This window comes from Notolepis coatsorum (assembly GCF_963971535.1).
Source record: "Notolepis coatsorum genome assembly, chromosome: 12".
Taxonomy (NCBI): domain Eukaryota; kingdom Metazoa; phylum Chordata; class Actinopteri; order Aulopiformes; family Paralepididae; genus Notolepis; species Notolepis coatsorum.
Genome location: NC_140176.1, coordinates 16845736 through 16860562, shown reverse-complemented (window position 1 = coordinate 16860562; position 14827 = coordinate 16845736). Strand labels below are relative to the sequence as shown.

At 41.4% G+C, this 14827-nt stretch overlaps 1 protein-coding gene across 2 annotated transcripts in view; it reads right to left on the bottom strand.

The window, feature by feature from the left end:
- The window catches only part of ezh2 (enhancer of zeste 2 polycomb repressive complex 2 subunit), a 38663-nt gene that overhangs the window by 21275 nt on the left and 2561 nt on the right, over positions 1-14827 (bottom strand). The window contains exons 2-9 of one of the 2 annotated variants that reach the window (XM_084326099.1): positions 13658-13784; positions 11827-11955; positions 7546-7665; positions 5771-5891; positions 5304-5609; positions 4909-5014; positions 2964-3127; positions 2761-2858 (exon numbers count right to left, since the gene is read on the bottom strand). In XM_084326099.1, the coding sequence (XP_084182225.1) occupies positions 2761-2858; positions 2964-3127; positions 4909-5014; positions 5304-5609; positions 5771-5891; positions 7546-7665; positions 11827-11955; positions 13658-13774 (1161 nt within the window). In that variant the 5' untranslated portion in view covers positions 13775-13784. The remainder of the gene's footprint in view (positions 1-2760; positions 2859-2963; positions 3128-4908; positions 5015-5303; positions 5610-5770; positions 5892-7545; positions 7666-11826; positions 11956-13657; positions 13785-14827) is intronic. The other variant, XM_084326100.1, reaches the window with a different exon arrangement.

Genomic DNA, 14827 nt, shown 5'->3' with positions numbered 1-14827 from the left:
TGGAAAGAGGGAATGATAATTTTTGTGTCTTCTAATTTTCATTAAAAAACAAGATTAAAATGATTTCATGCCGGCATCTGTACCAAACATAAATCTCTTCCTGAATCTGTAGAATAATTACACAATAATACACAAGAACCAGTGGGATACGGTGCAACTTTCTGTATAAAAGCAATAATACATGAGAACCAGTGGAATATCATGAATATTGCCACTCTGATATTCCACTGGTTCTCATGTATTATTGCTTTTATACAGCAAGTTGCACCGTCAGGAAAAATATAGGATGAATACAGATAATTCCAGGGTCTTTTATATCGATTTCAGTGAACTTGGCATAGACAATTTTTCCTATAGATGTCTTGTTGCTATGGAATTTCAAATGGAGTAGGTAGGCTGCCTATCAACAAGCTATCGAAAGTCGGAAAAAGTCATCAGCACCTCGGACAGTTCCGGGAGTTGGGCCAGTTCAATGCCCAGGCCGCCGACTTGGTGGTGTTGAAGGATTAATAGGGAGGTGTAGTGGTTACGTCATTGCCGTTTTTTCCTGTTCCACTTACCGGTAATGTATTTCCCCATTGACCATTTCTAAATCGGCTCGTTTTAGATAAATAAAGCATTAACGTTGGCATGGTGTACCTTTCTGTGCGTATTCATCCACAATCTATAGCTCAACATGAAAATATTCGCAATTAATCGTAAAGGTAGCAAAATAAAAATGTTTATGTTTTCGTTCGCTGGGAAACTACACTGCTATTTGGCGCTGCTGACTGACGTCACCACAGCGTAGCCTGCCTGTAGTACTAGTCACAGACCTAGGATCAGATTTCCCTTACATTCCATAAGCTTAACAATTCGTACAATGGGAAAATAACTGACCCTGAATCTGTGGCTAGTATCTCTCTGGTGGTCATAACCATTCATCTCTAAACCCAACCACCATTTTTTAAAGCAACAATCACGTTACCATATTTGTATTTATATTTTAAAAACATATAACGTTATTTCGCTGCATATTAAATCACTGTAAATACTAATGTAAATCATTGTTTCGTTGTACATAGTGTATAGTTTATAACTTTAGTTTTTTACATGACGTTAGTAGCTAGCTAGCCGGCATTCCCGAAACTCTAACATGCCCCGATTTAAAATGGTTCTCTCCTCTTTGTATACGTTTGTCCTCACAAACAAAATATTCTGCCAGGGAACTTATGGACAAGTCTTAAAAAGCTCTTGTTTCATCTACAAATGCCTACATGGACTAGCTCCCCCTCCTGTACAGGAATTCATCTACAAAAAAAGAAACACTGGACTCTGCACCAGGTCAGACACCAGAGGTGACTGCATGGTCCAACTTGGACTGACCACGTTTGGCCAAAACGTCCTGTCCATAAAAAGCAGTCAAACATGGAACAGTCTCCCCATTTCCATAAGGGAAAGCCCCACCCTTGCTTTTTTTAGAGGGCAACTAAAAAAAATGGCTGAAAACCAACCAGTCATGTGAACACATGTGACATGCTGTTATGCATTTTTTTACTGTTTTTATGTGTCCTGTTTTTATGTATTTGTACATTTCTTACTGTTTCTATGAGTCCTGTTTTTATGTGTGGGGACAACAGATGGAAATTAGCCTCGTGCTAAATCCGGCAATTTTTACACTACAGTGTTCATTAATTTTGCATTGTCCCATCCAAATAAACGAATTAAATAGTAGTAGTAGTTATAAGGTGTTTGAGCTTGTAACGTTAACGTTAGTTAGCTATCGTGGTAGCCCCTTTCGTCACTGTGATGCACCGAGTGCATCACAGTCACAAGGGGCTACTATCGTGCTATCAGCCGGCCGTGACGTGTAGCTAGCTAGCTTGCTAGCCGGCATGATGCGTGTGCAGTGCTTGCCCCACAGGTCTGAGAATAGGGCCTGCACATTTTACTCGTTCCCGAAACTCCTCTACATGCCCCGATTTAAAATGGTTCACGACAGTAGACATAATGCTAACGTTAGCGGGGTGACGTTAACGTTAGCTAGCTAGCTTGGTACTATCAGCTGCCCGTGACGGGGAAAAGGAGACAGCCTAACAGACCAACAACTGAAGTGTAGTTATTTTTTTACAACAAATTAAAAACCTTATAACTACCTTTGTTCCAACAAAAAATGCTTAAACAATCATGTTAGTGGTAGAAGGGAACTCATTTTGTGCAAAAATGGAAAGCTTGCCAATGTTCATGCGGCAGGAATTGTTACAATAGCCGATAATCCATTTTCCCAATGATAAATCCCTATACGGGTGGAACAACCAGTGACGTCAGACTACACCTCCCTATTGCGGCTTTTCTCCAGCGCGTCCAGCTCGTCTTTCGTTGGATTGGCAATTGGCATGTCTAATAATGCTGTTTTTCTGAATACCGGTAGATATAAAAGACCCTAGAATTGTCTGTATTCATCCTATATTTTTCCCGACTGTGCAACTTGCTGTGTGATGCCTACGCCACTCGCTGCAGGCGCATCACAGCCGTGGCAATGTTCACGACACCCCACGGGTTCTCGTGTATTATTGCTTAATTAATCTCTGCGGGGAGATTTGACCTGCATCATAACCACATGGGAGCGGTGGGCAGCCACAGACAGACGCCTGGGGACCAACTCCAGCTGTAGTGCCGGTACCTTGGTCAAGGGCAATGGCGGGATATACCTAGCATGCATGGTCTATTAGGAAGCTCCGAGAACAAGGACCCAAGACATTTGCTAGAACGGTTACTTGCCTGCACCAGGTACATGTAGCAGTCAATGCCGCAGGGTTTGCTGTCTACCAGGTTCTCCATGTTTTTGCGTTTATATGTGTTTGGTGTGGCATGGAACGCTGCAAGAGGGAGAAAAATAAGTTGTTGTGGAAATAAATATGTCCAAGTGTGTGTGAGTGCAAGTGTGTGTGTGAGTGAGTGCAAGCGAGTGTGTGTGTACTCACGGTGGAGGAAGCAGTCGTATTTGAAGCAGCGGCGGCAGAACAGCGTGTGGAAGGAGTGCATGCTCTGTTCTCGCTGCACAGAGCGGGCGTTGGGGCCATCAATGTTGGGGGTGCACTCTGGTGGCAGGGCACCAGGTAACTGCTGCTCCGTCAGCTCCTTGTACCTGACACACACACACAAACACACCATAAGTCCAATGACCATTAGCAGAGGACCACGGCCCCAAAACACAGCTTTAAAACCCTGCCGAAATACACACGCCTACATGTGTAAACGTGTATGAGCACAGACATTATTTTCTACTGTGATGTTTTGCAATGCTGTGGTGTGATAGTGAGTATGGGTTAGGGGTGGGGGAAGAAATCGATACGTAGTAGTATCGCGATACTTTGCGTGGTGATACTGTATCGATACAGGGACGCCAAGTATCGATATTTAATTCATAAAAAAAAATTTAAAATAAAATAAAATAAAAATTGTATTGTTGTTGTGTATTGTTCATTTCAATACCTGTAATAGTACAGTACGGTAGTCCACACACACACACGTGCATTCAGTTAAGTTGGAATATGACTGTAATACAAACAGTTCAGTTTGTCAGGTACATACAACACAGATTACAGTGTTTACATCCGTCTGCTTGAGAAAATGCCATGTTCTGCAATAAAAATTATTGAAGTGAGATGAACAGACTTTATTTTATTAGATAAAACATGTTGACAAAGTTTTACTTTGCAGTTGAAAAAAGGTAATACCGGTAAATTAAATTTTATAAAAAAATAAAAATCGCAATACTCAGCGTATCGCGATATATTTAGTATCGCGATACTATCGTATCGTGACGCAAGTATCGCGATAGTATCGTATCGTGAGGTCTCTGGCGATTCCCACCCCTAGTATGGGTACAACTAATGTATGTATGGTAGTAGTGAGTCTATGGGTACATCATGGATGTGTTGTGTGGTAGAGTGTGTATGTAGGTATCGTTCTTTTAGGTGCTGCAAAAAACTAATTTCGTTGTACTGTATTGTGCAATGACAATAAAGCTTTCTACTTCTACACAGCTACAGACGCCCTCACTCGGTCACAAGCACTCCTGTCTGTTTTGATACACTTTTCATACGCCACAAAAACTACTTGTACAGCTCTCTGTGTCTTCTACAGGCTTCCCCCACTGTTAACGTTATGCATCTTGGGGTGCCCCGACGGCTCAGTGGACTGAGGCACTTGCCACATACTTGCGACATCATGGGTTCCAATCCGGCTCGTGACACGTCGCATGTCATTCTCGACTGCGTACCAAGTACTGAACATCAGTGACCTAAACAACTGAGGGCCCCACGGCTAGGATGTCAACACTTTGTTTACGTTACACGTCTAAACACTGTATTCCAATTCACAACAGGGCTGTCGACTGCCCCCAAGAATACCATTTGAATAGGCTGTAATGAGGCAAGTTCGAATTAATTTAGAATGATATTATGTAGATATGTAGAGTTTTACATGTTATTACCACATCAAAGCAGGCGTAAAACACAAAGTTCTTTGTGTGTTGTATTTGCTATTATGGGTAGTACTGTAGCACCAATAGGAAAAAGGGAAAGAACCAGTGATGTGTTTTCAGTTCACCTCATATCAATGTTTTTATTTATTTATTTGAGTTTGGCATTGAAATTCTTTTTGAAAATTCATGAAATTCAAATAATGAAATTCATCCCGACAGCAGTCATTCACAGCTGGTTAAGAACGTTCCAAATATTTTGTATTTTCCATCTACAGATCAAAATGTGAATATACCCCACGCCGATATGGTCAGAAAGGAAATCACGGATTGGGGCTTTACAAGCAGAAAGGTCTCAAAACAATCTCTAGGATCCACATTATGCAGCCCCAGCCTGCCTGCCTCAAGTGACCCGAGGACCTGCAGGGAAACGCTGCGCTTACTTCTCTTTGAGTTCCTCCGTGGAGCCCTTGTCGGGGAACATGGAGGAAATGGCTTCAAAGATCTTGTCTGAGGGGAACTTCTTGCCGCCGTCGCTGCCGCTTCTGCCTATAGGGAGGAGGGCACCACAGGTTAGCATTCCAGACAAAGAACACGGACATGACGTCAAACTAAATATAGAAAGAATATGCGGTAATAATAGCCCTCTCCCCGTTTCCCTATCTCCACCTCAAACCACGCCCGAGGGAAACAGTTGTGATGGGAAGATCAAGAAAAGAGGGCAGGGTTTAAGATGGGTCAATTAAGGTTTAGCGCCGGTAGATTTCCGACCAGTGAAAAACAAGCGCTGGACCTCCTTCACGGAGGTCCCTAACAGACGTCATCATCTCCTCCTTACTCTCTGTACTGACGGGGGGGTCCTTCCTCTCTGTGCTGACGGGGGGGTCCTTGCGCTCTGTGCTGACGGGGGGGTCCTTGCTCTCTGTGCTGACGGGGGGGTCCTTGCTCTCTGTGTTGATGGGGGGGTCCTTGCTCTCTGTGCTGACGGGGGGGTCCTTGCGGGGCTCCTCAGTGTGGTCCTTGCCGTCACACAGCTCCATCTTGAAGTCCTGCTCCTCGTCGTCCTCATCGTCCTCGTTGTCGCTGTACTGGGTCAGAGCGCTCACCAGCTCCACAAAGATCTCATCGTTGATGAAGCCGCACTCTGCGCACAACACACCAAGAACGAAATTCAGAGATTGTTCAATGGGTTTTTTGAAGGAATAGACATACAATAATGTGGATGTTCTAGTTTGAACAAATTATTTGACTTGGGATTCATTCAAACCAAATTTTGGGGGGAAATGTAGTGTGGGTGTCGCCCACCTCTGTCTCCGTGCACCTTGCCATCATAGTTCTTGATGAGTTCCTCAATGAAGGTGCCGTCCTGGTCCAGGATCTCATCTCCCATGTAGGGGATATTGTGGAGCACCGTCTCATCCTCCACCTAACACACACACACACACAGGGTAGAGATACACAGAACAGATGTGTGGTCGAGAAACCCAGTATACATAGTGTGTGGTTGAGGAAACCAGTATACATAGTGTGTGGTTGAGAAAACCAGTATACATAGTGTGTGGTTGAGAAAACCAGTATACATAGTGTGTGGTTGAGAAAACCAGTATACATAGAGTGTGGTTGAGAAAACCAGTATACATAGTGTGTGGTTGAGAAAACCAGTATACATAGTGTGTGGTTGAGAAAACCAGTATACATAAGAGTGTGGTTGAGAAAACCAGTATACATAGTGTGTGGTTGAGGAAACCAGTAGTGATGCACGATATATCGGCCGCCGATATAATATTGGCCGGTATGGCCGTTTTTTTTTACACATCGGTATCGGTCCGATATCAAAATAGGGCCGATATAAAACAGTTTATTTATTTATTTTATTTTTTATAAATATATATATATTTTTTTTTACTGGTACATGTTTTGGCCTTAAATTGTTTCAAAATATCAGTCATTTCTGAAAATAAGTTAAACGTTTTTTATTTTTTAATGCGTTTTGGAAAATAGCTCTTTATTTGATTATCATAAAAAAGTGTTTTCTATACAGAGATATCGACATCTGTAAATATCGGTATCGGCCAGAACAGAAATATTAATATCGGTTATCGGTATCGGCCACAATTTTCACATCGGTGCATCACTAGAAACCAGTATACATAAAGAGTGTGGTTGAGGAAACCAGTATACATAAAGAGTGTGGTTGAGGAAACCAGTATACATAAAGAGTGTGGTTGAGGAAACCAGTATACATAAAGAGTGTGGTTGAGGAAACCAGTATACATAAAGAGTGTGTTTGAGGAAACCAGTATACATAAAGAGTGTTTGAGGAAACCAGTATACATAAAGAGTGTGGTTGAGGAAACCAGTATACATAAAAAGTGTGGTTGAGGAAACCAGTATACATAGAGTGTTTGAGGAAACCAGTATACATAAAGAGTGTGGTTGAGGAAACCAGTATACATAAAGAGTGTGGTTGAGGAAACCAGTATACATAAAGAGTGTTGTTGAGGAAACCAGTATACATAAAGAGTGTGGTTGAGGAAACCAGTATACATAAAGTGTGGTTGAGGAAACCAGTATACATAAAGAGTGTAGTTGAGGAAACCAGTATACATAAAGAGTGTGTTTGAGGAAACCAGTATACATAAAGAGTGTGGTTGAGGAAACCAGTATACATAAAGTGTGGTTGAGGAAACCAGTATACATAAAGAGTGTAGTTGAGGAAACCAGTATACATAAAGTGTGGTTGAGGAAACCAGTATACATAAAGAGTGTGGTTGAGGAAACCAGTATACATAAAGTGTGGTTGAGAAAACCAGTATACATAAAGTGTGGTTGAGAAAACCAGTATACATAAATAGTGTTTGAGGAAACCAGTATACATAAAGAGCGGCTACCTTGTGAAAGCCAGGAGAGGAGAGAAGGGGAAACAAGTGAGTGAGTGAGAGAGAGAGATAAGTCGTCGTCGTGTTGGTGAGATATGAGAGACTGCCATGGGGGTCAGGTAATTTGGAAGCAGACATGCATGTGTGTTTAGGACACGTGACAGAAGGTGCTTGAACCCTCTGCATGTTTTCTGTCTGTACCATAAAGTTCTGCTGCAGCGGCGACCAGGAGTACATGACCGGAACAGAGGCCACAGCGTTGAGGGTCTTCAGAGGGATGACCTGCTTAGGGAACTCTGAGAAGCCACTGTCCACCGTGCACTGGAGAGGACAAGAGACCAGGGGGACAGTGTTATAATGTGTTCCATACACAAAGACACCAGACAACAGGGGGACAGTGTTATAATGTGTTCCATACACAAAGACACCAGGGGGACAGTGTTATAATGTGTTCCATACACAAAGACACCAGGGGGACAGTGTTATAATGTGTTCCATACACAAAGACACCAGACAACAGGGGGACAGTGTTATAATGTGTTCCATACACAAAGACACCAGAGGGACAGTGTTATAATGTGTTCCATACACAAAGACACCAGGGGGACAGTGTTATAATGTGTTCCATACACAAAGACACCAGGGGGACAGTGTTATAATGTGTTCCATACACAAAGACACCAGACAACAGGGGGACAGTGTTATAATGTGTTCCATACACAAAGACACCAGAGGGACAGTGTTATAATGTGTTCCATACACAAAGACACCAGACAACAGGGGGACAGTGTTATAATGTGTTCCATACACAAAGACACCAGGGGGACAGTGTTATAATGTGTTCCATACACAAAGACACCAGAGGGACAGTGTTATAATGTGTTCCATACACAAAGACACCAGACAACAGGGGGACAGTGTTATAATGTGTTCCATACACAAAGACACCAGACAACAGGGGGACAGTGTTATAATGTGTTTCATACACAAAGACACCAGGGGGACAGTGTTATAATGTGTTCCATACACAAAGACACTAGGTGGACAGTGTTATAATGTGTTCAATACACAAAGACACCAGACAACAGGGGGACAGTGTTATAATGTGTTCCATACACAAAGACACCAGACAACAGGGGGACAGTGTTACAATAGGTTCCATACTCAAAGACAACAAGAGGACAGTGTTACAATTAGGGATGTCCGATATATATCGGAAATTAGCGGTATCGGTTTATTTAACTTTTATTTACCCAGGCAAGCAAGTAAGAACAAATTCTTATTTTATTTATTGTCAAACATATGCATAATGTTGTGTTAATTCCACGACAAGAGATATGTAATGTTAATTACCTGAAATGATTACATGATTACTGCATATATCGGTATCGGTTGATATCGGTATCGGAAATTAAGAGTTGGACAATATATCGGTAAGAAAAAGCCAATATCGAACATCCCTAGTTACAATAGGTTCCATACACAAAGACAACAGACAACAGGAGGACAATGTTACAATAGGTTCCATACAGACAGCAGGGGGACAGTGTTACAATAGGTTCTATACACAAAGACACCAGGAAGAGTGTTACAATAGGTTCTATACACAAAGACAGCAGGAGGACAGTGTTACAATAGGTTCTATACACAAAGACAACAGGGGGACAGTGTTACAATAGGTTCTATACACAAAGACAACAGGGGGACAGTGTTACAATAGGTTCCATACACAAAGACAACAGGGGGACAGTGTTACAATAGGTTCTACACACAAAGACAGCAGGAGGACAGTGTTACAATAGGTATACACAAAGACAGCAGAAGGACAGTGTTACAATAGGTTCTATACACAAAGACAACAGGAGGAGAGTGTTACAATAGGTTCTATACACAAAGACAACAGGAGGAGAGTGTTACAATAGGTTCCATACACAAAGACAACAGGGGGACAGTGTTACAATAGGTTCCATAGTACACAAAGACAGACACCAGGAGAGGGGCATTGTTATAATATGTGTTACATACAAAGCAAGCAAATCCAATTCAATATACCCCACCAGCCTTAGTCTCTCTGAGCTTTCTGTTGATCCCTTTGAAAACACAATGATCTTGCAATAATAAGTTATTAGATGAGTTTTGAGCCTCAGAATCTGTGGCGGTTAGTTCGAGTTTTGTATACATACTAGAGGTGGGCATAGATTAATTTTTTTAATCTAGATTAATCTGTCTGCAATCCTGGATTTAATCTAGATTAACACTATGGTCGCCAAAAACGCCGTAGCACGTCTTTCCCCGCCATGCTCATTCTGCCAAAGACGCCGTACCAAGTCTTTGATATCAATATTTCAAAAATCTGTGATCGAAATCATATTTCTCCCACGGAGACTTAAGATCCCCTGTTGATCCCCTCTCAACTCTCCAACGGTTCAAGAGCGCCATCTGGTGGCCGATCGGCGGATCGCCCAGAGCGGAAACAGGAAATGGAAGCTGGTGCTCATTTCAATTCGGTCCGATCACTCGGTAATAGTCCCAGGACTCGAGCTAGACACAACAGATAGCAATCCGTTACCAATAACTCGATAAACAACATGATTTGGACGTATATACTATTATACAACCTGGAAATGGATCGCATATTTCTACATCCCATAATAGGAATATTTCTGTTCCACGCTCATCGCCCAACGCTACGAGGAAGCTATGGTAAGATTCAGCGTTATTTTTTACCGTGTTCGATACTAACTGCTCTAATGATCATATCACCCACACTAGATGAATCATCTAACGTTGGCCACGGAATTATAAACGACCCACCCCCCATCCAGTCAACATCAGATGATCAGTAGTAACTTCTAGAAGCACGTCCATTTGACATTTCTTATCTCGCGCAGATTCCTATCAAACTGTATTTGATCATCAATATAATGCATTTGGGGCTATAAATCACGTTCTGGAGAAAGCTGCAGAAAACGATAAAAACATACTTATACTTTAGACCGTATTTTAGTATGAATATGTGAATGAAAAAGTATAACGTTGCTACACCCTGAACAATAGATACTTGACGTTGAATGGGCCATAGTAATGTCAATTTAGCAATACAATTTAAAAAGTTATAGCCCTGCAAAGAAGGTAAACATCCCCATAGACAAATAAAGCTGGCGGAGGATGGTATATTAAGAATATAAGCCTGGCGACCAAAGTGTTAATCTAGATTAAAATGACTAAAAAAAAGAAAAAATCTGCCGAAGGCATTCAAAATATGTGTGTTCTACCCAAATAATGACCAGAAGTAAGTCCTTACTTTTTCTTTCCTCCTTATGTTTCTCAGGCCAGGTGGCCCATTACACCATGAGCCCATCTCCCGTTTCCAAAATGCATTACAGACTGTTTGAAAAAGCTGTTTTGCTATAATTGGTAATAAAATATCAAAATAATGTTCAATAAGATGTACTTGTGTTTAATAAGTTGTTTTATTCAGAAGTTAACACAAATAAATAATATTACCAGTACAGAACAGTACAGTATCTAGCACACTCTCAGGAGCAAAACAGAAAGAAGCATTTCAAACTTGAACTATGTGGCATGGCTTGACTCAATCAGTCCAATCTCTATTTCTCCTTCTTCCACCAGTCACTCAGGCAGACCAGCTTGTTTTATGTAGCGGTGTCTACTTATAGTGCCTATAATATTTTTCCCGTTGGGTGCCAGACAGGGCCAAACCCTGCCAATGCAAATCAACTGCTCCAGTGGAGTTGCTCAGTGGCCAATGGTGTCAACTGTGGTTGTACTGGGCAGCTCCCAGGTGTGAATGGAACTGTGTGAATGTGAAGCAGGGCGTTCCTGAAAAAGAGCATCTGTGCTCAGCGAACCTACCCTGGGTAAAAAAAAGGTAAAAAAAAAATGTAATTTTTTTCTTTTTTCTTTTATAGATTAACTGCGTCAATTATATTATCGCGCGATACTAGTATCGCTTTAACGCCGTTAACGGCCCAGCTCTAATACATACACACACAAAGCTATTCACAAAATGGTTGCACACTGTGCACAAGATTATAGTATGGTTATTATTATACACATAATTATAAAGCATCCAGGTGTCGATGAAAAGACAGTTGATTAATTTCACATGAAATTATAATTTGATAGAGTACACAAGTGTAAGTGCTAAAGCCTCTCCAATATATCATCTTACCACCAATATATCGGTATTGGTGTGTATGTTACCAATATCCCGCCAGTTGAGCAGCCATCTTTTACAGTCTCTATTGGGCTAGTTCTTTAAGCTGGTGGTGTCATATCAAACTAGCAACCTTGAGAAATCCATAGACACCAGCTAGGTCATGCTAGTTCACTGGTAAAAGGGTAGTTTTACTCCCCAATATCGGTATATAAAAATCCAATTTCTTTTCAGTCAGCCTCAAAGCGCATTAACATAGTGGATTTATTTTAGTATTCGAGGTGTGTGTGATGCACGCTGACCTCTCTGGTGCCCCGCAAGGAGCTTACTGAGGTCATGATGTGGACGGGCTGAATTCGCCTGGTCTTCCATTCCTGGTTCAAAATGTCCGTTCTCGCCACGATCTTCTGACGGTTGGAGTTAAACATGCTCTGGAAGTGAACACACACACACATATACACACAGTCAGAGACAACAATGTGAGACAGAGACAGTTAAGAGCTTTGATATACTTAGCACGTATTACGCTCTCCCAGTGCCAGGTGATGAGAAGCGAATGGCGACTCCACATGTATCGGAGGAGGCACGTGTAAGTCTACACCATACCCAGACCGACAGCAGGGCAGTGATCAGGAGGAAAATGGCATAACAACTAAATTGGGGGATGGGAGAAAAATGTATAAGGCAAAAAAAAAAGGTCAGCAGGGTCTATGCTGCAGCATGAGCAGAGCATAAAGCAGTGTGCTGTGAATAACTTACAGAGGTATGTTTGTTGCAGAAGTGCCTCATCTAAATTTGACAACAGAGCACGGATTCAACTGAAATTAGTCTCTAAATGTGTTGAATGTCTAAACCTTGAAAACATTAGATACTTTACTCAGTCAGGGCCAGTCAAGTTAACCTCTTAACACATTGACCGCCAGCAGCAGGGGGCGCTGATCCCCCTTCATCGCCAGGTCTTTATTCAATGGATATAGTTTTAGACTGCGACATTTGCGAGTGCTTAAAATATATCTTATATTATATCTATGGGTCTAATAACGGCGTCGACTGTCAGTGAGTTGCTTCCAGTCAACATTCCCAAAACAGATTGTTTTTTCATCCCTACATTTCCGTTTTATACTGTTTTGAATAGAGTATGGTTTGGGTGCTTTTGAGTAATTCCAGGAAAAAGACGAGAAAAGGACATTTTAGTGTAATCCAGTCATCACGTTGTAATTTTTCGGCTGATTATCTGATTATCCTGAAATCAACGCTAGATTATCATTATTATATCTCATCGTGCATACATGAAATGGCCATCGTAGCGGGGCGCTGAATAGATATAGCTAATCAACTAATTAACGATCCCAAAAACTAGTTAACTCGTTTCTGGCGCTGAGCGCATGGCGGGCAATAACAAGTATACTCGTTTTTGGCGCAGAACCAGTTAAGCACGATCGGCCCGGCACAAAATTTATTTCACGTCATAAATAGATCGATACAGTCCGTATTAACTAAGTAATGTTGCGTTTCTTTTTCAAATGTAGCCAAGAGTAACCCTAACCCTATCAAAACAGCAGTCAAAGTGTATATTTTCAACACTACGTTTGTTTACCAATGATTTTAAGTGGCATTAGCTAAACATGAGCTTATAAAAATCTCTGCACATTGCACCAGAAAACTGACAATTTTTGACACAAGAAGAAGCACTCATGAAATCATTGTCCTAAGAAAGAGGAGACCCAGGGCTTTCGATGGACGTTGAAATTTCATAAAACTACCTTTTCACGTAATTTTTCTGACGAGATTTTCGTGATTATATCTCATGGGTTGAACAAACCTGAACGTTATTGCCATAAAATACAACGTATATTGAAAAGAAAAATAATTATTGATATTCTCCTTTGGTTCATTACAATTTACTCAAGCATAGTAACAGACACTATTTCTGACACTGGGAATACATTCCCTGAGATCCATATTATGTCCCTAGATACCAAGAACATGCAAATGGACCTTGTAGAAGTGGAGCAATCTTCCATTTATTTGGGTAAGGGTATGTGCGTTTAGGCTAATTTAGGAGAACACGTCAACTTGTGAAGTGTACTGTACACTACATGTCATGCATATGTAACAAATATATTCATGTACCTTGACCTCATCTGCTCGTCTGAAGCGTTTGAGTTGTCTCAGTCTCATGTACTCAGACTTCACTCTCCTCTTCCAGCAGGCAGGCCCCTTCTCTGAGCGCTTCCCAGTCAGCACCATGATGACCCTGCTGGATCCACACAGAAGGCAATACAATCATTAAGCTGTAGAGGTCAACAGTATGGGCAAAATATCACTCATTATTTTAGCAGTTATCGCAATATCATTGTAATCTCTAATCATATGCTTGAAATCTGCGCTATTTTCCAGTGTTGACCAATCTGCTTGTATTAATTTAATATTTCAAAGAGGGGGATGAAGGGAATACATTCCCTGAGGTCCATAGATGTCCCTAGATATGTCCCTAGATACCAAGAACATGCAAGTGGAGCAATCTTCCATTTACGTACCGCTACGGCATGTACTTTATTACTTTTAGGCACATTTTCTGAAAATATGGCTAGGGCTTAAGAGGTTAACCCCTAACTGCTTCCAATGAGCAGGTTGGCACCTTGCATGGTTGCCTCCGCCTGTGTGTGAGTGAATGGGTGAATGTGAAGCACAAGTTGTAAAGCACTTTGGATAAAAGCGCTATATAAATGCAGTCCGTTTACCATTCAAGGTACCAACCTGCTAACCGGGAGCACTTAGGGATTAAGCGTCTTGCTTTGAAACCATGCTAAGTATTCTAGTATTCTATCGGTTGTGTCTCGAGGGCCACAGTGACGCACATTTATAAATCTAGTGTTCTACTTCTATGCAAAGTCAAAGACAACTTTGACAGATTCCCTCACAGATATTAATGTTATATATTATTATGACTTAAAGAAACGTCATAAATGTGCTGTATTTTATCATTGAAAAAACGTCATTGCATTCAAGTAAATCAACACTGATAATACAACAGTGTGTGGTGATGCAAGTTAATTCTCGAAAAAAGTGTATTTATTATTTTCCTAAATCTTGAGACACCTCCCCTGCTCATTACTGTGCACTAGTGTATGTACTTAGGCCTTGAGAGCCCTGCTGGTGCCGGCAGACGCACAAAAAAAACTCTGCACAATGGAAATGTTTTTGCATGCACGCTGCACCTCCACTGCACTTAGGAAAAGTAATGGAATAATAAAATACGTTTCCCACAGGTTCTTAGATTATCTGCAGGTGGGACGAGCA